We start from the raw sequence: 25062 nt of genomic DNA on the forward strand, positions 1-25062 counted from the left end.
CAGCTGCGTGAACTGGTTTAATCTGTTCATCTGAGGAATGATTTACCATGACAGGCGTGTTAAGCTTCCTTGCAACCATGTTTAAATATTAGTTTTTCAGGGTTTAATTGTCAAGTTATTGTATAGCAAGGTAAATATTTTTATACTATTTTGAGCTGCTTTGCCTCTTGGATATAGTGGAGGTTGGGGTTTTGGTTTGGTTTCTCCTTCATCATTGTATTTTCTATTTTCTTTTTTACTTTTTCTTGTTTTTTAAAGGTATCACATTCTTCAGGAGAGCTTAATCAAACTCGTGGAAGCTTGTAATGACCAAACACATAACATGGACCGATGGCTCGGTAGATTGGAGGCTTCGAACTGGCTGACACACATCAAAGAGATTCTTACAACTGCTTGTCTAGCAGCTCAGTGTATCGACAGGTAAAGTGTATTTCAGTGTTCCAGAATGGGACACGTACTGCTAACTAGACTTTGCTCTTATCCAGACTACGTTTATATATTGCGTGAAAGTTTGCGCCTGGTCTATACCTTATGTTCAGATCATTGTATAAATTACTACATAAGATAGTCATTGCCATTCAGTTATCGATGAAGTATGTGTATAGAGTCTGGTATTTTATTGATGATTAATGAACCACATATATACACACATCTTCAATGATACAACTTTTTTTTTAAGTACTAAAGGAACTATTTTTTTTCTATAAAATCCTTGAATTGTGAATCTACCAATTTTCCTTTTCTTAAACCATGAAAAAGAATGAAAAGAAGTTTTTTTATTTGCTCTCAGAGGGCCCAACCTGCCTTCTTACTTTTGAAATATCAGTGAAAAGGAACATGTAATTCTGTTACACAGTAAAATGATTCTTTCTAATTTCTCAGATATCTTATTAACAAACTACTTGATATGTGTAGTTATATCAGGATCTCAAGTTGAGCAAACCTGAGGGCAGTGATGTGAAGTATATGAAGTGATTTTAGTTTATTCACTCAGTTGAAGGTTGCTAATCCTTGAGACTTGAGGCAGAAGACTTGAACACAGAGGCAGAAGGATTGGTATAAGTTGTTGCAGAAGCTTAGAATGCCCTTTTTAAGAAGGGGATTCCTCTGAAACAATAGATAGGTATAAGAATCGCCACCACATAGTTGGATGGCACTTTTCCTTGAGACTGTAATTTGTTTTATTGATGCTTCCAAACTAAGGAAATACACATGTAATGTTTTTATGGTTAGTGAGAAATTAATCATAGAACAGGTTGCTTAAGATTATGTGGTGAGTTAATGACAAAACCAGTAATGGGTAGAGATTTTGGCGTTGGGATTCTCAGGCTGTCACTGTTTTTTGTCTTAGGCTTTACGGGATATGGGAGTTAAAGAAGTTCTGAGGCAGAGAAATCAATATTACGGAATAATGAGACATTAATTTGAAGGGTTTCATTTCTTTTTAACCTAAGTTAAAAAGATTTCCCCTTGCATGGTGAATACAGAGGCTTCTGGTTTCTTATGAACTGTAAATGACAATGAACACTTATCACCATGTTGTCTGAGTTTGCAGCCATAATAATGGGATGCTGCAGGTCAAGGCAAACTGAGGTGCAGAACAGTATTTAACTCCACCTTTGTTTAGACTCAGCTGGCCACCGGAAACAAACAGGGACTTCCACATTCTCTTAAGAGTTGAAGGTTTTGGGTTATTTTGCCATGTTTGGGTTCCCTTTTCTGATATATACTGGCTTATTACTCATACCTCCATAAAAATCTGCCTTTGTAATTAATTGCTCAAAATGTAAGACTAGACCGTGAATGAATTGAGTTAAATTGAAAATATACCACAGGTAACTAAGATATAGCGATTCAATGTATACATCAGAAGCCTTAAAATACTTGCTCATACCTAGTCACAAGATTTCATCCTAAGAATGAGGTTGTTAACCTAACCTTAGGTGAATGACAGGGAGTCTTATTTTCAAATTAAGAACTCTCAAATAATTCCACAGAAGACAAAAAGCTAAGTACAGTGTAACAAAAATTAGCAATGACCTAAATAACTCCTAAGACATTTAAGTAAATTTTAGTTGATCACCTAAGAATATTATATAACCATTAATACAATACTTCTAAAGGTGATATGGAAACATGGGAAAATGTTCATAATAAAAGTGGAAATAATAAGCAATTACCTTTTGTTATAGCTACATAAAGGATATAAGTACAAGAATTAATAGCAGTAACCAAACTTGAAATTCTTATGGGAAAGTGGTGAGGTTATTTTCCTTTTTCTTAATATTTTCTTCACTGTCATTTCAATATGAGAGTTGGAAGAAGGGAATGGGAGATGTACTTAATTTAGTTTTTGGTGTTTTCTTCTACTGTCTTTAGAATAATGGGGTCCCAGACTCCTTCTAAGTATTATGGTATAGTAATATCATTGCCACTGACTTTCTAGATTGACAGTTTTATGCTTGTTTTTTTTATTTGTTTGTTTTTTGTTTTTTTTTTTTAAATGTTTCTTCTTGGGGCGTCTGGGTGGCTCAGTTGATAGGCGTCTGCCTTCAGCTCAGGTCGTGATCCCAGCGTCCTGGGATCAAGCCCCGCATCGGGCTCTCCACTCTGCAGGAGGCCTGCTCCCTCTCTCACTCCCCCTGCTTGTGTTCTCTCTCTCGCTGTGTCTCTCTCTGTCAAATAGGTAAATAAAATCTTAAAAAAATAAATGTTTCTTCTTGTTTTCATGTTTCTGAAAGTGTGGTTCAGGTCTTGTTTCCTAGATCCATTACATTACAGTTTATGAAGGCGTCGTTATAGTCAGCTGATGGTGAAAAGGTAGAATCAAGGTCAGAGAGATACAGAAAAATAACTTCAAGTGTATGTTTCTAGGTTTGATGAGAAGGGCTTTAATCAACTATTAAGGCAGAAAACATAAGCACCTATTGTGGTGATAAGGACTGCTTTTGGGTTTTGTTAAAGGAGAAAAAATTCAACTAAAATGTTTTGTGAAGGTTGTTATAACTTAAAGAGGTTCTTGCCATGTGAAATTTGGAACCCATAGTTTTTCTTTCCTAAGAGAAGCTCTCTTCATGTGCCTTATTTCAACTCTAAACCCTACTGGACAGAGCAGAATGCAAGAGTTGGAAATACTGTACTCAATGAATGTTTGTTATTAACAGAGTTGATTGACCATGTTGGGAGTATCCCATTTGTACTCTGGATTTTTCTATCAGGGAAGGGGCATCCATATTGATCCATGGAACAGAAGGAACTGATTCCACACTTCAGGTTACCTCCCTGGCCCAGATCATCTTGGAACCAAGAAGCAGGACCATCCGTGGTTTTGAGGCCCTGATAGAAAGAGAGTGGCTACAGGTGAGAAAAGCTGCTTGGTGTGCACAGGAACTGCTAATAATTGATGTGATCCCAGTTTGCAGGAGTGGAGAGAATGTATGAAATTTTGATTGATTAAAATGCTTAAATTGTATGTTTACTTTTCTGGGAGCAGTTAATCTCTCTTCCTCTCAGTACACATTTATAATCTTTACTGCCTCTCAATTTTTGTGCCTCTCTTTCCTTATTTTGCTCATTTGGCATTTCATTCCCTCAACAAACTCTCACTAATTGTACTTTGTTACCTACAGGGGAAATAACAAAGAATGTAAAACAGTCTAGAGATAAAAAACATAAACAAGGAAGGGGGTGTGAGGACTTGTAATTATAAGGCATGTGCTCTAGCACTTTCTGCCTTTTGCTTGTCGGGCTCCACTCTCTCCTCTTGCCCCACCAGGTGAAATCCTTCTCATGCTACATGTCGCTACTCTCGTGAAGTCTTTGAGACCTTAACCTTCTTCACAGCTAAAAATCGATCCATTGTCTTCATGCCTTGTTCCCTAAACTAGACCCAAATAAAGTGACTCCTTTGAGGTCAGGGAACCATGCCCAATTTCTCTTTTATCCCTAGGACATAATGCAGTGTTATTACATATGCTGAATGACAACTGAAATAAAGGCCTCATAAAATAGATTGAAATCCTCCCAAGTCAGAGGTTAACTTATAAATGTATATACACTGTGTAACTTAGTAAATAATTGTGATTAAGAAACGTTTAGATATATTTTGAAAGTAGAATCATCTCTGGAGAAAAATCATTTCTGGCCCTTCTAGTTAAAATTCAGATTTATTATGTGTTAATGCTGTTATGTATGCCATGTCTATCTACCCTGCCTGATGACTAACGTGTAGCTCTGTTCAAGTCAGACCATCTCAAATATTTGGTAAAAATCTCTTCAGCAACATCCTCATAATGCATAGCAAACAAATAAATGAATGTGATTTACTTACTTAAATATCACCATATTAATGGGTATCAAAATACCATTAGCCACTGGAAAATGTTCATAGCATTTTCTTTGTCAGATGAGGTAGTATAAGGACCTAAAGGTAAAGCAAGTGTGTGAAATACCTAAAGGGTGTGATTTGGGATAAGGTCAGTAATCAGTTTCTGGGTGGGCCAGAGATCCAAATGATTCTTAAATTTCCTTTAGTCAGTAGAGGTCAGACTCTTCCAGTTCTTTTCAAGAGAAGAGGGGAACTAGGGACAATTTTATCTCTAATATAAAAGTATTCATAAAGATTTCTTCATGATAATAACTCTTTTCCATATGTAATTAAAAATTTAATATCAGGAGTGACCTTATAAAATCTGTGTGTGAGAGCTCCATATTTATTTCCATTTAGTGGTGAGGCTTATGTAGTTTACAATAATCTGTACTGCTTTGGAGAGATAAAAGGTGATAGCTGTCTTTTGTTTGGTACCTAAAGACCTTATATTCTTTGACTTTGCTACAAATTATAGAGACCTAGAAAATTTTACTTTAAGTTCACCAAGGATAATTGCAGTTCTTATGGTTATGCTTTAACTGCACAGCCTTGTTAAATATTTGGAAGTTGTGTTTTTTTCCTTAGCTGCTGAAAATTGTTTTAAACCAAGAAATCATTAATCTAAATAGCAGCCATCCAAATTATATGATGTTCCATTTAATAAGAGTTTTGTTGCAACTGTGTGAAATAATGTTAATGGAATGTGCTATAAATGTGCTCTCACTAGGCTGTGACTGTCACATTTCCATCTTCTGTCTTAGGCTGGCCACCCATTCCAACAGCGCTGTGCACAGTCAGCCTATTGTAATAGTAAGCAGAAGTGGGAGTCACCCGTATTTCTTCTCTTCTTGGACTGTGTGTGGCAGATACTTCGTCAGTTTCCTTGTTCTTTTGAATTTAATGAGAATTTCCTCATCATGCTCTTTGAGCATGCATATGCCTCACAGTTTGGAACATTCCTGGGCAACAATGAAAGTGAAAGGTGGGTATACTGCTTACATGGGATGGGGGCCATTTTGTTTGTAGCTGTTTTGGTCACTTCCTAAAAGAGACCAGGATTTGGTTCTACATTAATGTTATTTATAAGATGGTAGAGGTTACAGTTAGTATAAATTAAATTACATGAAGTGTGTTCTTCTTATGAGCCTATCACATGCTAGGTGAGAGCATGTCCTAGACTTTGTTCTATTAGATTAAAATTAGTCCATACACTGATTTAAAAGCTTTGAGTAAATTGGGTAACCATTTTAAGTGTTAATTTCCTTATATAAGATCATAGTAATCTTACATCTGGAAGAATCCTTAACATATAATCCAGCTCTGCCCTCCATCCAATTTTATAGATTGGGAGGGGAATACCCAGAAAGTTAAATGACTTGACCAGGGACATGCAGCTGGTTGGTCACCAGTAGTAGGGCTATAATACAGGTCTTCCTTCTCCTGCCCCAGACTTTGTCTGTTACCCCTGGAAACTGTCCTCAGGCCTCCTTTCACAGTCCAGACGCCATCAAGTTTATAGATTTATTTAGAAGATACCTATCATAATTATCTTTAAAGGTGCTTAACTGGTAATCTCAATTGGGTACAGTCAAAAGGCTTCCTCTTCTCTTTTTTCCTTTGTCATCCTAGCTAAAGGACAGTTTTGTTGGTCTTTTCAGAGAACCAACTTTTGGTTTCACTGATGCTCTCTGTTGTCTATTTTCTATTTCATCTATCTACTCTCTCCTCTTATTTTTTCCTTCTTTCTGCTAGCACTGGTTTAGTTTGCCCTTCTTTTTCCAGTTCCTTAAGGTGTAAAGTTACTGATTTAAAAGTTATTGATGTGAGATCTTTGTTCTTTTTTTTTTTTTTTTTAAAGATTTTATTTATTTGAGAGAGAGAGACAGTGAGTGAGAGCCAGCACAAGTGGGGGTGGGGCAGGGGGGTTGAGGGCCAGAGGGAGAGGGAGAAGCAGACCCACAGCTGATCAGGGAGCCAGATATAGGGCTTGATCCCAGGACCCTGGGATCATGACCTGACCCAAAGGCAAATGCTTAATGGACTGAGCCACTCAGGCTCCCCGATCTTTCTTTTTTAATATAGGTTTTTACTGCTATAAATCTCCATCTGAGCACTGTTTTCACTGAATCCCCATACGTTGTATTAGCATGTTGTGTTTTCGTTTTCATTCATCTGTGTTTTTTCTTCTGTTATTGATTTCTAACTGCATGCTGTTGTAGTTGGAGAAGATATTTGTATGACTTCAGTCTTTTAAAATGTATTGAGATTTGTTTTGTGGCCTAACCTGTGATCTATCCTGAAGAATGTTTCATGTACACTTGAGAAGAATGTGTACTCTGATGTCGTTGAGCAGAGTATTCTAGATTTGCCTTACATTTGTTCAAGTCATGTATTTCTTTATTGGTCTTCTGTCTAGTTTGATACATTATCAAAAGTAGGATATTGCAGTCCTCAACTGTATTGTAGAATTGTCAGTTTCTCTATTTTGTTATGTTGATTTTTGCTTCCTGTATTTTGTGGCTCTGCTGCAAGGTACATATATGTTTATAATTATTATATCTTCTTGATAGATTGACTCTTTATTCCAGTTTAAAATATCCTTCTTTGTCTCTTGTAAGAGTTTTTGTCCTAAAGTTTATTTCATCCATTCCAGCTCTCTCGTGGTGTGGAATGGGTATTTGTGTGGAAAATCTTTTTTCATCCTTTTATTTTCAATCTGTTTGCATCTTTGAATCAAAAGTGAATCTTTTGTAGACAGTATATAGTTGGATCATGTTTTAGTCCATTCTGCCAATCTCTGCATTTTGATTGGAGAGTTTACTTCATTTATGTTTAAAGTGATTACTGAAAAGGAATGGCCTATTTCTGCCAGTGTGAGATTTATGTTGTTTGTCTTATACCTCTTTTGTTCTTCATCTCCTCCATTACTTGCCTTCCTATATGTTTGATACTTTAATAGTGTACTATCATGATTCCCTTCTTATTTTATGTATATTAATTTTTTTTTTTTTTACTGGTTACCAGGTGGATTTCAACTAATGTCCCAAATTTATAACAATCTACTTTGAATACAAACTCAGCTTCAATGGCATACAAAACTTTGCTCTTCCATAGCTCCACTCCCCTATATGTTATTATCACAAATTACATTCTTATATATAATTATATTCTTATTTGCGCATTGACATGGATTTATTATTATGTTTGTCTTTTAAATTATGTAGGAAATAAAAAGAGGAATTACAAGTCAAAAAATATAATAATAACTTACTTTTATACCTTTAGTTATCTTTTCTGAGTTATTCCTTCATATGGCTTTGAGTTACTGTCTAGTGTCCTTTCATTTTAGCTTGAAGGATTCCTTTTTGCATTTCTCTTGTAAAGCAAGTCTTCTAGCAATGAACTCCCTCAATTTTTATTTATCTGGAAATGTCTTAATTTCTCCTTCATTTTTAAAGAATAGTGTTCCGGGATGTAGAGTTCCTGGTACGTAGTTTTTGGTTTTGTTTTTGTTTTTTTTTTCCTTTTAGCACTTGAGAAATGTCATTGCTGTCCCTTCTGGCCTCCCTAGTTTCTGATAAGAAATCTGTTGTAGAAGGATGATGTAGGATCCCTCTACATGCGGAGTTGCATCTCTCTTGCTGCTTTCAAGATTCTCTCTCTGTCTGGCTTTTGTAAATTTGATTATAATGTGTCTCAGTATGGGTCTCTTTGCCTTTATCCTTCTTAGAGCCTGTTGAACTTCTAAATGTGTAGATTCATGTCTTTTATCAAGTTTGGGGAGTTTTCAGCCCTTAATAATTTTGTGTGTGTGGTTCTTTTTGTGTTCAGTTTTTTCTATTTGTATTGAGGTATAATTGACCAATTGGCCATTAATTCTTTATATATTCTTTTGTTCCCATGCTTTCTCTCTTCTCTTTCTTGGATTCCCATTATGCATATGTTGGTACCCACAAGCTGCTTAGGCTCTGTTCATTTTTCTTTAATCTTTTTTTGTTCTTCTCAGAATGGGGAATTTAAGTTGACCCGTCTTCAGATTTGCTTATTCTTGTGCCTGCTCAGATCTGTTATTAAAACCATCTAGTGAGTTGTTTTGTTTTGTTTTTTTCAGATATTGTACTTCTCAGTTCCAGAATTTCTGTTTGGTACTGTTTTATAATTTTGTCTGTTTATTGATATAGTCTAGGTTTTGAGACTTGTTCTCCTTGTTTCCTTTAGTTCTTTGTCCTTAGTTTTTGTTTTTGTTTTGTTTTGTTTTGTTGGGGTTTTTTTTTTTTTTTTAGCTCTGAGCATATTTAAGACTGTTGATTTAAAGTCTTCATCTAGTAAAAGCAAAGTCAGTGCTTTCTTAGGGACAATTTCTGTTAATTTTTTTTCTATGACTGGGCCATACTTTCTAGGGGTCTTTCTTGCATCATTTGTAATTTTAAATCTGGACATTTAAAATGTTATAACGTAGCTCTCTGGAAATTAGATTCTTCCCACTCCTTGGAGTTTGTATTTGTTGCTTGCCATAAGCTGTAACTATTTATTTAGACTTTTCTAAACTTTTGTAAAGTGTATTTTTTTCTCACGTGTAGTTTCTGAAGTATCTGTTCTTTTTTTTTTTTTTTTTTAAAGATTTTATTTATTTATTTGACAGAGAGAGAGAGCGAGAGCAGGAACACAAGCAGGGGAAGTGGGAGAGGGAGGGGCAGGCTTCCTGCCGAGCAGGGAGCCTGATGTGGGACTCGATCCCAGGACCCTGGGATCATGACCTGAGCCGAAGGCAGACGCTTAACAACTGAGCCACCCAGGCGCCCTGAAGTATCTGTTCTTTAGTTTGTGTTCAGCTAGTCTTTGGCAGTGATTTCCTTGAATACTTGGAGCCAAAAGAGAGAGAGGAAAAGAGGGAGGGAAAAGTGAAAGGAAAAACCACTCAAGACAAAGGAAAAAAATCCTTTTGCAGTCTTTACAGATGGGCTTTATGCTGGAATATTCCTTCAATGCTTAGTCAGGCCTCAGCCTTCACTTCTCGCCCTCACTGGCCCTCACTGAGCCTAGAGATCAGCCAAAACCAAAATCTTGGGATCTTCTTGGGCCTTTTCAGAGCGTGTTTCCTGCCTTAGGCATGCATATGGCTTTCTTAATTCCTCAGTATACATGGGCAACTGTGAATACACTGCTTTTCCAAAGAATCTTTTTCCTTGGGTTTTTGGTGCTCTGTTGTACCCCTCAACCATAATCTTTTCCCCCAGATGGCTACAGGTTGTCCATTCACCTTATGTTTTCTAGGAATGCCCACCACTTTTCTGCCCATGGTGATTTCCAAGTTAGATATAACAAAGACAGGTGCTTCAGGTAACCCTTGGACAAGTTAGAACAGAGAGACACAATTCTTTGTGAATAAGGACTGCTTTATTCCCTCTGAAGCCAGGGACCAGGGTCCCATACTAAGAGCGTGGGCTGCCATCTTCAAGACTTCTATGAGCTAGGGTAAGGGTAGGGCAAGAGCAAATAAAAATATCATTAAGCTTTTTTATTGTTTTTCAAGTTTCCTTTTCCTTGATTCTTCATTTGCTTGTGTGTTGTAAACTTCTATTTCCCAGAAATCTGACAAAGTGGGTTCTAACAGTTTCTACTTTTGTTTTCAATGTTTCTCTGGAGGGATGGGCATTTGGAGCTGCCTACTCTTCCATTTTTGGTGACATCAGTCTTCTTCATTTTTGAAGCATAGTTTTGCTGATATAGACATCTTGATCAATAGTCTCTTTTTTTTTTAAGATTATCTTAGAGAGAGAGAGAGTGTGGAGGGGAAGGGCAGAGGCATAAGGAAAGAGAGAATCTTAAGCCGACTTGCACTGAGCACAGAGCCCAACGCAGGGCTCGATCTCATGACCTGGAGATCATGACCTGAGCTGAACCAAGAGTTGGACACAGCCAACTGTGTCACCCAGGTGCCCTGAATATGTCATACCACTGCTTTCTGGCCTCATGGTTTCTGATAAGTGAGCCATTACTTTCACTGAGGGTCCCCTGTATGTAATGGGTCATTTTTCTCTTACTGGTTTTGCAATTATCTTTTTCTTTGGCTTTTGACACTGATGTGTCTTAGTGTGGACACTTTGAATTTATCCTACTTGGAGTTCCTTGATCTTCTAGGGTGTGTAGAATCACATTTGAGAAGTTTTCAGACATTATTTTTCAAACATTCGTTCTGCCCTTTTTTCTTCTCCTTCTGGAACTCCCATTGTGCATGTTGGTATTCCATAGGTTTGGAGGTATTCCATAGGTTTGGAGATTCTTTTCAATTTTCTTCAATTTTTCTTTCTTTTCTTCAGAAATTAATAATCTCAATTGACCTATCTTCAAATTCACTGATTCTTCTTCCAGCTTAAATCTACTGTTGAGTTCCTGTGGTCATTTTTTCATTTCAGTTATACTTTCAAATTAGGATTTCTCTTTGGTTCTTTTTAAAATTTTTACCTCTTTACTGACATTGTCCATTGGTATAGCATTGTTATCATACTTTCCTTTAATTTCTCAGGCATTTTTCTTTAGCTCTTCGAACCCATTTATGATAGCTAATTTAAAGTCTTTGTCTAGTGGGGTGCCTGGGTGGCTTAGCTGGTTAAGCATCTGCCTTCAGCTCAGGTCATGATCCCAGGGTCCTGGGATCAACCCCCTAGTGGTGCTCCCTGCTCAGCGGGGAGTCTGCTTCTCCCTCTCCTTCTGCCCCTCCCCCTACTCGTGCTCACTCTCTCTCTTGCTTGCTCCCAACTAAATAAATAAAAATCCTAAATAAAATAAAGTCTTTGTCTAGTGAGTTCAATATGCCCTCCCTCTCCAAGGGACAATTTCTTTTGACTGCTTTTTTCCCCCTGAGTATAGACCACACATTCCTGTTTCTTTGTGTGTGTTGTAATTTGCTTTTTTTGAAAACTGATGTTTTAGATAATATGGCAAATCTGGAAATTAGATCCTCTACCTTCTGAATGAATAACTTTTTCCTCCTTTGCTGAGGGACCTTATGTGTGTATTAGGCATGACTTCAACACTCAGGTAGTTCACAGCTTTGTTTTAGCCTTCAGCTTATACAGGGCCTCAGGTTCAGCCAGAGGAGAAAGAATAGGGGCTATCTCAAGCATTTCCTAGGCATGTGCATACCGTTTTGAATTTGCAGGAATATGTCAGAGCTTTACAAAGCCCCATCTCACCCCCTGCTGCCCAGGGACATCTCATTCCCCAGATCTTTTATTTTTCCTAGGGTCTTACTTGCCTCAACTGGCATGACAGCCTCAGGCAACTGTGCTGTTAAATAGTTTCCTCTCATTGTTTTTGACAAATACCCTGGGGAATAGGGCTTTTCCCTCTGAGAACCTCAAACTGTGAGTCCTGTCAAATAACTACAAGACTCTACCAAGGAGCCTTTACCAGGGAGCTGCCAGACACATCAAATCGTGACAGTGCTCTGGGGGTGGTATTTTTTGAGGAGCTCCAAAGCTGGTCTGCCCCTCCAGTGGAGACAGGGCTGCTTGTTTGCAGTGATAGTGCAGAGCTGGGGAAAGAGTGTTGGCACTGGCCAAGTTAAAATGCTCCGAATCCTGTTCTTTCAGAGGTTCATTAGTTTTTCTTGAATGAGTGTTCCTCAGATTGTCACAAACCTTTTGTTAATTTCCAGAGTCGTGAAAGTATTTATTTTGACTGTTTTTGCCCCTGTTTTCATTACTTTTTGGAGAAGATATACAGAGGTCCTTACCCTACCATTCCAGAAGTCCCACAGCTACATGCAACATTTTAAACTATGCTCTGAGAAACTTTAGGTACCTTCCTTTTTACTGTCATCAGCTCCTTCCTCATTCTCTCCAGTGTACTTTCATGGAAAATATTCAAGACTTGAAATTAGAAGATTGGAGTTTGAATCTCTACTATTGCCACTTACTAGCCATATGACTTCTCTGAATCTATTTCTGCTCATGTTAAGGGCAAAAATTAATCTCTGCCACACTGGGTTACAGTGAGGATCAAATGACACACATGTGAAAACTAGCCTAATACCTGTCACACAATAGGCTTTTTTAAAATGTCAGTTCATTCATTCATTCTTCCTTGAATCTTCTATCACCTGCTTAGCCACAAGCCTGGAACTTAACCACTGATGGCATTTTGACACAGAACCACAGTATTACTCTGGCTGGCACATTGATTCTACTGAATGTGACAGCAAGTATTTCATGTTCTATGTCATCTGATGCTTTAAAAAAGGAAAGATAATTGGTAGCCTTTAGCAGTTGGGAGTCAGCATGTGAAATGAAGCATATTTACAGTTTCTTTGATAGATACTAATACCAAGCAGTGTTAAAAGGTATTACACCAATGGTTAGATATGCTTTTAAAATGCTGAACAAAACAAAGTTGTGTATGTCAACAAGGCTTTGCTGTTATATTTTGGTTTTGGTTTTTTTGTTTTTTGTTTTTTAGGAGAGTAAAGATTATATACAGTGATATGAGCACTGGGGGTTATATGCAACTGATGAATTATTGAACACTACATCTGAAACTAATGATATACCACATGTTGGCTAATTGAATCTAAATTTAAAAAAAAATTACATACAAATAATCATCACAAAGGCAACGCTTCATGGCACTTAAATATGTTAGAAATCTAGGTCTTGTCCTGCCATTTCTTTTTTTTTTTTTTAGAGAAAATTGGGGGTCATGCATGTGCACACACACATACACACACACACAGGAGCTGGGGGCAGAGGCAGAGGGAAAGGAGGAGAGAGAAACTTAAGCAGGCTCTGCACTTAGTATAGAGCCTGATGTGGATTATGATCTCATGACCCTGAGATCCTGACCTGAACTGAAATCAAAAGTTGGATGCTTAACCGACTGAGCCACCCAGGCACTCCGAATCCTGCCATTTCTTAAGGCATGTTCGACTTACCCCTAGACTATACTCTTATGGGGGAGGGGGACAATTGGTGATTTACCTTGGTTAAATTTGGGTAATGTGGTATAATGTAGTCCCCTCTCAAAAAGTCACAAAGTAATTGTTAAAGACTTTAAGACACTCTTCAGTAAAGCAACGTATATAACTTTAATTCAGCATTTAAATAATACGTTTGACTATGGACTTCTTACTAATATCCCCCAGCCCCCAGAACTAGCCTTTAATAAAGGGATCATAAATGCATTTTATCTCCCATTCTGATTGCCGTTTGGTAGATCCTATGAGTAGGGCTGATTGAGAAGGATTCTGAAGCTGTATGGGTTGGGCTCTGGTGGAAAAAAGTTCAGTGACTGGCTAGCCATAGGTTTGGGGGGCAGGGCCAAACCACTTACTGCAGGAGCAGTGGGTACAGTGGTTTCCTATCCTCGCCATGCCTGGTTCCTGGGGACATAGTATAGGACTTGCTATCCTAGCAATTAAATTGCAGTATACATGGGAGTTCTGTGATTATGTGGATTCTTTTTATTGCTAACATAAGAAGGGTGCACATAATTAACTAATAAGTAGTTTCAGAGACAAAACCAATTTTATAGCAAAACTTCAACTTGAGTAGAAGCCTATGAAAATTGAATATGTTATCTTTTTGGTTAATGTAAGGCTTACCACAAATTATCTTTCAGTTCTTGTTAAAATTTATTTTTTCCAAAATGTATCAGTTCATGTTCTATCCCTGTGAGTTTATTCTATGATAAAAGAGTGTTACAGAATTTCAGGGTTATTGTGAAGGCTGTTCATTGTATATAAATGTAGATTGAATCTGTATTTACATCAAGATACATATTCATTTTTAATCTTTGACAGTCCATCTGCATTTTATGTACATGTAATTTATTTGTCCTAAAAGCTAAGTCTCTAAAAAATTTTAGGCTTTGAGATTTGACTCAACCTCTATTTTTAATATGTCTGTAATCTTTGTTCTTTGCATTCTAGACTTTTCCAAAACAAAAAAGAAAGTTATTTTTATATTTAGCTATTTTAAATTAAAATACAGTGCCGGGGCACCTGGGTGGCTCAGTCAGTTAAGTAATGTCTGCCTTCGGCTCAGGTCATGATCCCAGGGGCCTGGGATCGAGACCCATGTCAAGCTCCCTGCTCAGCATGGAGTCTGCTTCTCCCTCTTCCTCTGCCACTCCCTGTGCTTGTGTTCACACGCTCTCTCTCTCTATCAAATAAATAAACAAAATCTTTAAAAAATAAGATAAAATACAGTGCCAGATACAATAAAGGATTTTGCATATAGTAATGGTCTGTTCTCTGGGTTAATGTTTAACACCAGATTCTGGTTTTATCCTTCTGGTTGGCCTTGAAGCCTGTGAAATAGTTTTGCTGTTACTGAGTTATAATGCTGGTTGAATTTTCTGACAAATATTTTTATTTTACACTATTTTATTCATCTGTTAAAAGTTTTGTGTTCTGCCTTCTAACACAGAGAGAGAAGAAACTGTCCTCTTGGGAGGAGCATTTAATAGTCGTTGTTATCATTTAATTGCTTTAATGCAGTTTTCTTCCTTGTAATCAGATGTAAGTTGAAGCTGCAGCAGAAAACGATGTCTCTGTGGTCCTGGGTCAATCGGCCCAGTGAACTGAGGAAGTTCACCAATCCTCTCTTTGAAGCCAACAATCTTGTCATCTGGCCTTCAGTTGCTCCACAGAGTCTTCAGCTATGGGAAGGTAAGCTCTGCGTCCTTTGCAGACTTTTTATCAGTAGTCAAGGACCCTCTCTGAACTGCCTCTGAGTACTTGCTGTTGTTGTATTTGAAGCTGGTGAGTGGACCTGACCCTCAGACCTGTGTGTGACTGCTGTTTTTTTCACAGTGTGGGCATGGTTCTCTCCTTCACATCCGTTATCTAGTCACACTTCTTTTGTTTAGTCCCCATTTCAGAAGTGAACAGTGATTATTCAGTGGATACTGCTGTTTATATTGGGTATTTTCCTAGGTGGGAAGATACATTACTATTTTTAATTGTGATTACAAATTTACCAACTTAACCATGTTTAGGTATACAGTTCATTCTTGTCAAGTATATTCCTATTGTCGCAAAACAGGTCTCCAGAACTTTTCTTCTTGCAAATCTGACTCTATACTTACTAAACAACTTCCCATTGCCCCTGGTAACTACCATTCTGCTTTCTGTGTCTATGAGTTCGACAACTCTAGATACCTCGTATGAGTGGGATCATACAGTATTTGTCTTTTTGTGAATGACTTCTTTCACTTAACATAATGTCCTCAAGATACATCCATATCGTAGCCTGTGTCAGAATGTCTAAGGTTGAATAGTTTTCCATCGTATGTGTTTGTTTACCCATTCATACACTGATGGCCACTTGGGTTGCTTCCACCTTTTGGCACACAGGTGCACAGTTATCTCTTCAAGACACTGCTTTTGATTCTTTTGGGTATGTACCCAGGAGTGGAATTGCTGGATCATATGATAATTCTGTTTAATTTTTGAGGAACTACCATACCATTTTCCATAACAGTTGCACCATTTTACAGTTGCACCAACAGTGCACAAGGGTTCCAATTTCTCCACATCCTTGCCAACACTTGTTATTTTCGGATTTTTCCCCCCTTTGGTAGTGGCCATTCTAATGGGTATGAGGGAAAGTACATTACTTTTTGTGTAAGAAAGTTGGTAGGTAGTTGGGATAGGAATAAATTGTAAGCTCCAAGGAAATGGTTTCTGTTTCCTTCATTAAGCAGCCATTGGGAAAGGTTCCTCTGTTAAATGCTACTGAAAGGTTAATGAACTAGGCATTCTAGTAAGGTTCTATAAACCAACATAATGCTATCAGTGCAGTGATGCACATACCTCATTGTTCATGTGGAACAATAATCCATACTTAATTTTCTAATTCATTCTAAAGAAGGTATTTAACCTACATAAATTTTTCAGACTCCTGAAATTTATCTCCATAAATACGAAAGCTTGTCTTTAAAAATCTAACCAAAATCTGTCTAAACTATATTAGCCATCCCTTAAACAAAGACTACAAAGTGCCATTTCTTTTTGATCATTTTGAAGGTATTAAGTACATCTTTATTCATTTTTGTATTTTTTTTAATATTTATTTATTTATTTGAGAGAGCGCATGGCCACCTGGGTGGCAGAGGAAGAGGGAGAGAGAGAATCTCAAGCGCACTCTTGCACTGAGCCCAGTGAGGAACTTAATCTCATGACCCCAAGATCATGATCTGAGCCTAAACCAAGAGTCGGACGCTTAACTGACTGAGCCACCCAGGTGCCCCTCATCTGTATTAAATGGCACAAAACCTACACACAAAGAATGCTAGCTGTTTGGTAATTGAACTGAATTACCATAAATGTCAGTTATTATACCACATTTTAATATGTTATGCCCACAAGGGCAGTTCATGTGTGGGAAACTGTTTGCCCTTTATCTGTAAAAGGGCCTCAGATTGCTTTGCTCTCTCAGTTTGAGACTAAGTCCGTTTCTGTCACTTCTCTGGATGTCAGCTCTTACATCTCATTCCTCTTGGCATATCTGTCATTAGCTGCTTCCTTCCTCCTCAGTTTATGCTTCTAATCTTATCTGTTTAGGTGTCCGCAAGTTAGAATTGTGGGAAAGTGGCCTCAGATAGTCTCCAGGTTCTCGGAGTCTGAGCTTTAGTGCTTTGGGAATTTTTGGCTGCTCAGAACTTCTCTTTGTTTACTTTCTTCATTGTTTTAGACAGTCCCCGGTACAGGATAAGTGATCTCTTAAATGAGAGATTACAGCCAAACTTTTTGTTAAAGATTTCTGGGACAGTTTTTACCTAGAAGCCACTGTCATGTTTAGTAACTGAAGTAAGAGACTAGCTACTTGGGAGAAAAGCCAGATTTGGAGTTAAATGGCCTAATGGACGATGTAACTAGTTTTTTACCAAACCGCATTGAGAGTTTAGAGATGAAGTGATTGGAGGAAATCTTGTTGTTACATGAATGAATTCCTACCATTCCATTAAGAACAGAGTTTCCATATGTGTTTAGTGCCCCAGCTTAGAAATGGAAGAAATTCTGTGTGAGGTAAAATCTTCTCATAGTGGGTATATGGGTTGTATAATGAGCTTAAAATGTCTCTCTTCTGTTTATATTTACATCATAGTTAGCCATTAGTATTAAGTAATTCCTGAATTGAAGAACAGGATTTTAAATACAGGCTCATATAACGGAAAAATCAACAAAGTCCATTCTTTAAGCTATGTTTCTGTTTTCCCTTTCTGATAGAGAGTAGCTTTAGGGTTCTGGCAGTTTGGTTTATAGAAAGTGTTTTAAAGAATCATAAAACCTTTGTGAACTTACCAGCTACTGACAATACTGCTGCCTGGAGAGTTTTTGTACCTCCTTATTTGAATGTCTTTAAGCCATGATGTTGGGATGATAGAGCTAATGTAGATCTATGCAGATGAGGAAATGTTTCCTTTTAGTCTATAAAAAAAGGATAGTTATTGGGAAAAGAAGAATGTGCCTGTAGAATTGGAAGACCACCTCTTAAGAGACAGGGAGAGAGCGCACTGAAGTTTAGGCTTTTTATTATTTTCCTTAATTGAAGTGTAGTTGACATATATTAGTTTCAGGTGTACAGCATAGTGATTCAACATTTACATACATTACAAAGGGATCACCATGGTAAGTCTAGCTACAGCCTGTCACCATACAAAGTTGTTACACTGTTATTAACTATGTTCCCTAAGCTATACATTGCATCCCCATGTCTTATTTATAACTAGAAGTTTGTGCCTTTTAATCCCCTTTCCCTGTTTTGTCCATCACCCCATCTCCCTCCCCTGTAGCAACCATCAAATTGTTCTCTGTATCTGTGTTTCTGTTTTCTTTTGTTTGTTTGTTTTGTTTTGTTTTTGTTTTTTAGATTCCACATCTAAGTGAAATTATGTGGGATTTATCATTCTCCACCTGACTTATTTCACTTGGCATGATACCCTCTGGGCCCATCTATATTGTTGCAAATAGGAAGATGTCATTCTTTTTTATGGCTGGGTAGTATTCCATTGTGGTGTATCTATACTACATCTTCTTTATCCATTCATCTGTTGATGGACACTTAGGTTGCTTCCATACCTTGGCTATCATAAATAATGCTGCAGTTAACATAGGGGTGCATATGTCTTTTTGAATTTGTGTGTTCATTTTCTTTGGATAAATACCCAGAAGTGGAAATGCTAGATCCTATAGTAGTCTATTTTTAATATTCTGAGGAACCTCCATACTGTTTTCCGTAGTGGCTACACAATTTTGCATTCCCACCTACAATGCATGAGGGTTCCCTTTTCTCTGCATCCTTGCCAATGGCTGTTATTTCTTGTCTTTTTGATACTAGTCATTCTGACAGGTGTGAGCTAATACCTCATGTGGTTTTGATTTGCATTTTACCCTGATAATTTGTGATGTTGAGCATCTTCTTCTGTGTCTCTTGGCCAGCTATATGTCTTCTTTGGAGAAATTTCTATTCAAGTCGTGTACCTATTTTTTAATTGGATTGGTTTTTTTGATATTGAGTTATGTGATTCTTTTATATTTTTTATATTAACCCTTTATCAGTTATATCATTTCAAAATATCTTCTCCCATTCAGTAGGTTGCCTTTTGTTGATGGTTTCCTTCATTGTGCAAAAGCTTTCTAGTCTGATGTGGTCCCATTTGTTCATTTTTGCTTTTGTTAGCCTTTGCCTGATGAGACATATCCAAAAAATTACTGCTAAAACTGATGTCAAAGAGATACTGCCTATGCTTTCTTCTACGTGTTTTATCGTTTCTGTTCTTACATTTAAATCTTTAATCCATTTTGAGTTTACTTTTGTATATGATGTAAGAAAGTGGTCCAGTACATTGTTTTGCATGTAGCTGTCCAGTTATCCCAGCATCATTTATTGAAGAGACTATCTTTTCCCCCACTATATATTCTTGCCTTCTTTGTTGAAAATTAATTGACTGTCTTAAGTGTGGGTTTATTTCTGGACTCCCCTCTGTTTTGTTGGTCTGTGTGTCTGTTTTTGTGCTGTTAACATAGTGTTTTGGTCACTGTAGCTTTGTAGTATATCTTGAACTCAGGGAAGGTGATACCTCCAGCTTTGTTCTTTTTTCAAGATTGCTTTAGCTATTTGGGGTCTTTTGTGGTTTCATACAGGTTGTAGGATTATTTGTTCTATTTCTGTGAAAAATGTCTTTAGATAGGGATTGCATTGAATCTGTAGATGCTTTGGGTAGTATGGGCATTTTACAATAGTCTTCCAATCCACGAGCATGGTATATCTTCCCATTTATTTGTGCTGTTTCAGTTTCTTTTATCAATGTCTTATAGTTTTCAGAGTATAGGTCTTTTACTTCTTTAGTGAAAGATCTTCCTCCTATCCCTAGGTATTTTTTATGCAATTATAAATGGGATTGTTTTTCTTAATTTCTCTGATAGTTCATGGTTATTATATAAAAATGTGAACTTATGTGTATTAATTTTGTATTCTTCAACCTTACTGAATTTATTAGTCTCAGTAGTTTTTTGGTGGAGTCTTCAGGATTTTTTATATATAGTATTATGTCATCTGCAGATAGTGGCAGTGTTGCTTCTTTTCCTATTTGGGAGCCTTTTATTTCTTTTTCTTGTCTGATTTCTGGGCTAGGATCTCTGATACTGTGTTGAGTAAAAGTATTAGTAAGAGTAGGCCTCTTTGTCTTGTTTGTGATCTAGAGGAAAAGCTTTCAGCTTTTCACGGTTGTGTATGTTAGCTGTTGGTTTGTCATATATGGCCTCTATACTTAGTTTGTTGTGAGTTTTTAATCATAAATGAATGTTGAATTTTATCATATGCTTTGTCTGCATCTGTTGAGATGATCACATGATTTTATCCTTCTTTTTGTTAATGTGGCATGTTGTGTTGATTGACTTGTGGCTGTTGAACCATCCTGGCATCTCTAGAATGAATCTTGCTTGATCATGGTATATGATGCTTTTCATGTATTGCTGAATTCACTTTGCTGATATTTTGTTCAGGATTTTTGCATCTATGTTTATCAGGGCTGTTGGCCTATAATTTTCTTGTTTTGTGTGTGTTTGTTTGGTTTTGGTATCAGGGTAATGGTGGCCTCATGGAATGAGTTTGGAAACATTCCTTCCCCTTCAACTTTTTGGAATAGTTTGAGAAGAATAAGTATTAACTCTTCTCTAAATGTTTGATAGATTTCACTTGTGAAGCCATCTGGTCCTAAGCTTTTGTTTGTTGGGAAGTTTAGGGTTTTAAATAACAATGTATGGTTCAGCGGTTGCTCTCTCACTTTTCTAGTGAAAGTGATTTTACACATGTATGAGGTCCTATGGTTCTGAGTAAAGTTCTGTAATTGAAATTCTGTAATTCACTGTATTGTGAAACTGGAAAATTTATGGCATTGTAAGTTACCAGCTTATTTATAATCCTGGATATATCAGAGAATAGTGTTTTAATCCATTTCATAATTTTGTTGGGGGGAGGTTGAAGAATGAATGATTATGTACATAGAAATAGTGATGTTTTAGTGTATTTAGTTACACTTTCAGTACTTCAGGATTCCTGCTTCTTCCAGAGTATAATAAAACACAGATGTGAATTTTAAGAAAAAGAAAAAAGAATGTATAATGATGGAATAGTTAATCCATTGTATGTATCTTTTTGCCTTCTGTCTTCCTTTCCTGGATTCAATAGGTATTTTCCTCCGTTGGAACAGATCCTCCAAGTATTTGGATGAAGCATATGAAGAAATGGTTAACATCATTGAATATAACAAGGAATTACAAGCAAAAGTAAATGTACTTAGGAGGCAGTTGGCAGAACTGGAAACTGAGGATGGGATGCAGGAGAGTCCCTGAAAAATCTCCCCACAACCTACATAAATAAGGACCTTCCTGGAACTGAATCCCATCTGTCTCTCTCCTTTGGCCCTTCAGTTCACTTTTACACAGTAGCCTTGAACCTAAGGCTTTAGATGTGAGAACCCTCTAATGTAGTGGACTTCTCAATACTTTACGAATGAAACTTAAACTGTAATTACTCATGTTTCATGTGGCCTTTTAGGCCTTTTTACTTTGGGAGCAGAAAGGAGGTGCTAGTCATTTTATTTTATGTGAAACAGGTGACCTATTTAATGCCATTTGTGTTATATGCCATTTAATCTAAAATTTTTTCTGTGTCTACTTTCCAAACAGTGCTCCAGACCAGTCAAGGATATGATTAATCTCTTTAGGGAATATGTGTTAGTTTTAAAAAAGATCAGACTTTAAACACTCCAAACACAGAAATATTTTTCAAAACTGAAATGGTTGTTAAACCAAGAATTTTGTGATTAACATGCTGTTTCCAATACCTTTGCCCTTCTCTTTAAAATAGCTTTGGATTAACAAAGCTGAATTCATTCTCATTCTGGTTTGTTAAGAAAGGAAAATCTGAATATTTATTCAAGGTAAATATTTTTACAAGGGTTATAGGTATAATCCTTTGATATTTAGATTAAGAAGTAAATTTTAACAGTAGACAGTAGAAGTATGTGCAATAGAGAAATAAAGTAGGAATTTGTTACTGATATGGTATCGTTACTGTTGAATTGGTTTTTCAGGTTTTTTGACCATACATATTAAATGCATATCAAATGCTGGATATCCCATTAAACCATTATTTAGGTAGACGTTTGTTATAATTAAGCTACAAATATGGTTTCCTTAAACCAGAAGTGCACTGCCCTTGTCTGAAGTTCTTACTGCACTGTTTCATGTATGTATGTGTGTTAAGTTTTATTGTGTTTTGTTTTATTTTTAAGTATTCTGAGAGTTTACTAATACTAAGCTTAAACCTTTCACGTTGGCTTGAGCCTTTTGAAAATTTACCTTGACTGCTGATTTGTTCATTATATGTTAGGCAAATCTAATTGAAGTGGGAGGTGAAAGTTGATGAACGTGACACAGCTGTGTTTTAAACTGCAGAAACAGATTGAAATGTTTCAATGTTATGACTGTATTTATGCTATGCTAGTTTATTCCTGCTACTGTAAACGTTTGTGGTTCAGTGCTTTCTATATACATTTCTGTTTTGTGGCACTGTTCATTTTAATAAATACTGTCAATTCTAGTTTTCCATTAAAAGGATAGTTGAAGAGTAAACGATTAATAGCCATTTCCAGCCCCTCTGTGTAGAACCGTTTCAGTGTAAAGCACACCAAAACTGAACCCCGCTTTAGAGCTATGTATTGAGCTAAAAATATAATTGTAAAAAATATCTAGTCTAGCATAATCAATGGCCACATTCAGACGCCTTAGAAAACAGCAAATACTTTCTATCTCCAGTTTCCCAAACTTCATCTTTTTTCTGTTTCCTTGGACTGGTAGCAAAAGGCTTGGACAACAGCAACAGATATCAGAACTCTCCTTTGGTATATTTGCCTGCCTTCTCCTCTAAGCTCCGATTTATTCTTGACTTATTTTCTTGGCTATAGTCATGAGTCTTCAGGCGTTAAAGCCCTCACAAAAAGGCTACAGCAAGGAGCAAAGGAGACCTTGCTATCAATATCTCCATGCTGTGTGAAATGTTTATGTTAATCTTTTAGAAGAGGAAATACTCCAGCTTTTTTATCACCCCTGAAAATCACTTGCTGTGTTTGTTCATGCAGCTGATCTTTTTGTTTGCTCCTGTTTTTGTCTCAAGAGTAGATCTGAAGGAGCTCTTCTCAGTTCACGGACCCATAAGGAAAACCATTTAGAGTTTTGTTTTGATGTTGTTGTTTTTAGTGATTCTTTAGAAGTGACTCCCACTGGTGACACTGATTAGCCATAGGGCTTCTGTGGGTGGAAGCTTTTATTAGGCTTGGTCATGGAGAAAGTGTATGCCATCAATTTATACCTGTCTTCCTGATGAACATTTTATGTGTGAGACATAGTCCAATGATAGCATAGTGTTTCTTTTTCTTTCTTTTATTGAGGCAGTGATCTTAAGCTATTTGGACAAGTTTGCATTTTAGTATTAATTTATAATTAGGGATTGTGCAAACCTCAGTTCTGTTTATAGGTCATAAAAAACAATCTTTGTTATCAGTGTATTTTCAAAGGGGACATCTAATAATGCAAATATTAGGGTTTTCCCAAACTCAAGAACTGTGTCAGAGGTGCATTATCAATATAATTTAAAGAGGGATTTTAGTAATATTATGAAGTTACCCATTCCTTGGATAAGAAGAATACATACAGTGGATATACTCATGAGAAGATACTTGTTAAACTTTAAGTTTGGAGAATCATCTTTGATAAAGGTGGCTTTAAAAACTTGAATGAAGAGAGTGGTGGCAGAATTAGTGAGCAAGCGAATTGCCCCGTAGGAGCCAATAATAACCAAGTGAGATAAAATCAAGTTTATATATATTAAGCATCTTATGTATTCATTTATAGTAAAGGCTGGTTTACATTTTGGGGATGCAAAAGTAGGTCCTACAGAGAATATTCTAAAAATACAAAAGATTGCTACAGTCTTCTATCGGCAGTACAAGGATCCTTAGATTTTAAATTAACAATTTTTTTTTAGAAACCACAAGAACATAGTTGGTTGATTATATTAAGATTTTGAAACTCTTTGGGTGGTAAAACTTTTCAGTAATTGGTCAAATTTTTTCATTCTGGTTTTATTAAATAGAAAGAAAACAGCAGAAAGTTATAAAATCTAATAGAATTAAAACAACCTATAAATATATTTTGTTTCTGAGAAAAATTAGGCCTTTGAAACAAGATTTTAAAGTGATTTTTGGGAAAACTTTGGAAGACAATAGTCATTTCAGATCCCATATGGGTAATTTAAAAGCTTTTCTTTGAACTCTGAGGCCTGATTTACAGAGGTGATATGTCATTACTTTTCATTTTAAAGGATGAAATTTAGTGATATTTTAGTTTTTGAGTATTTATATTAAATTTAAAAATCAGTATCATGGGAAAGATCTGATCAGTAGTTTGTCTCTTGAAGTGAAAAATAGAAGGAACATTTTGCTGTACTTAAAAAAAAAAAAATCTGCGGGGTGCCTGGGTGGCTCAGGTCATGATCCCAAGGGTCCTGGGATCGAGCCCCACGTCAGGCTCCCTGCTCAGCGGGGAGCCTGCTTTTCCCTCTCCCTGCTGCTCATGCTATCTCTCTCGCTCCTGCAAATAAATAAATAAATAAATAAATAAATAAATAAATAAATAAATAAATAAAAATAATTTTTTTTTTAAGATTTATTTATTTATTTGAGACAGAGAGAATGAGAGAGAGCATGAGAGGGAGGAGGGTCAGAGGGAGAAGCAGACTCCCTGCCTAGCAGGGAGCCCGATGTGGGACTCAATCCCGGGACTCCAGGATCACAACCTGAGCCGAAGGCAGTCGCTCAACCAACTGAGCTACCTAGGCGCCCCAATAAAAATAATTTTTAAAAAATTTAAAATCTGCTTAGTAGAGATGTGACTCTTGTGGTTAATCTGGTTTCAGAGTTAGCTGTTTTAATTGGCAGCCTTAACCAGTTCATCTGGTTCACTTATTATCAGACCCCAACCTGAGGCAAAATTTTGGTAACTACAAGAGGTTATCATGAGCACCTTTTATGAGAAAGTTATTTCCTGGACCAAAAAAAGGGCAAATTTTAGAATTTGCCCCTGTTCTGGCAGCTTTGAAACTTCCCAGAGAATGAAATCAGTCAGT

The 25062-nt window shown here is 36.8% G+C and overlaps 1 protein-coding gene across 2 annotated transcripts in view; it reads left to right on the forward strand.

Moving 5' to 3' along the window:
• MTMR9 (myotubularin related protein 9) overlaps positions 1–23840 on the forward strand; it is a 92253-nt gene extending 68413 nt beyond the window's left edge. For both annotated transcript variants that reach the window (XM_035022670.1, XM_035022669.1), the window contains exons 6-10: positions 259–420; positions 3219–3360; positions 5131–5351; positions 14887–15038; positions 21064–23840. In XM_035022670.1, the coding sequence (XP_034878561.1) occupies positions 259–420; positions 3219–3360; positions 5131–5351; positions 14887–15038; positions 21064–21227 (841 nt within the window). In that variant the 3' untranslated portion in view covers positions 21228–23840. The remainder of the gene's footprint in view (positions 1–258; positions 421–3218; positions 3361–5130; positions 5352–14886; positions 15039–21063) is intronic.
• The last annotated feature ends 1222 nt before the right edge of the window (positions 23841–25062 follow it).

Source organism: Mirounga leonina, unplaced genomic scaffold, assembly GCF_011800145.1.
Source record: "Mirounga leonina isolate KUSES-001 unplaced genomic scaffold, KU_Mleo_1.0 Mir_176, whole genome shotgun sequence".
In the NCBI taxonomy this organism is placed as follows: Eukaryota; Metazoa; Chordata; class Mammalia; order Carnivora; family Phocidae; genus Mirounga; species Mirounga leonina.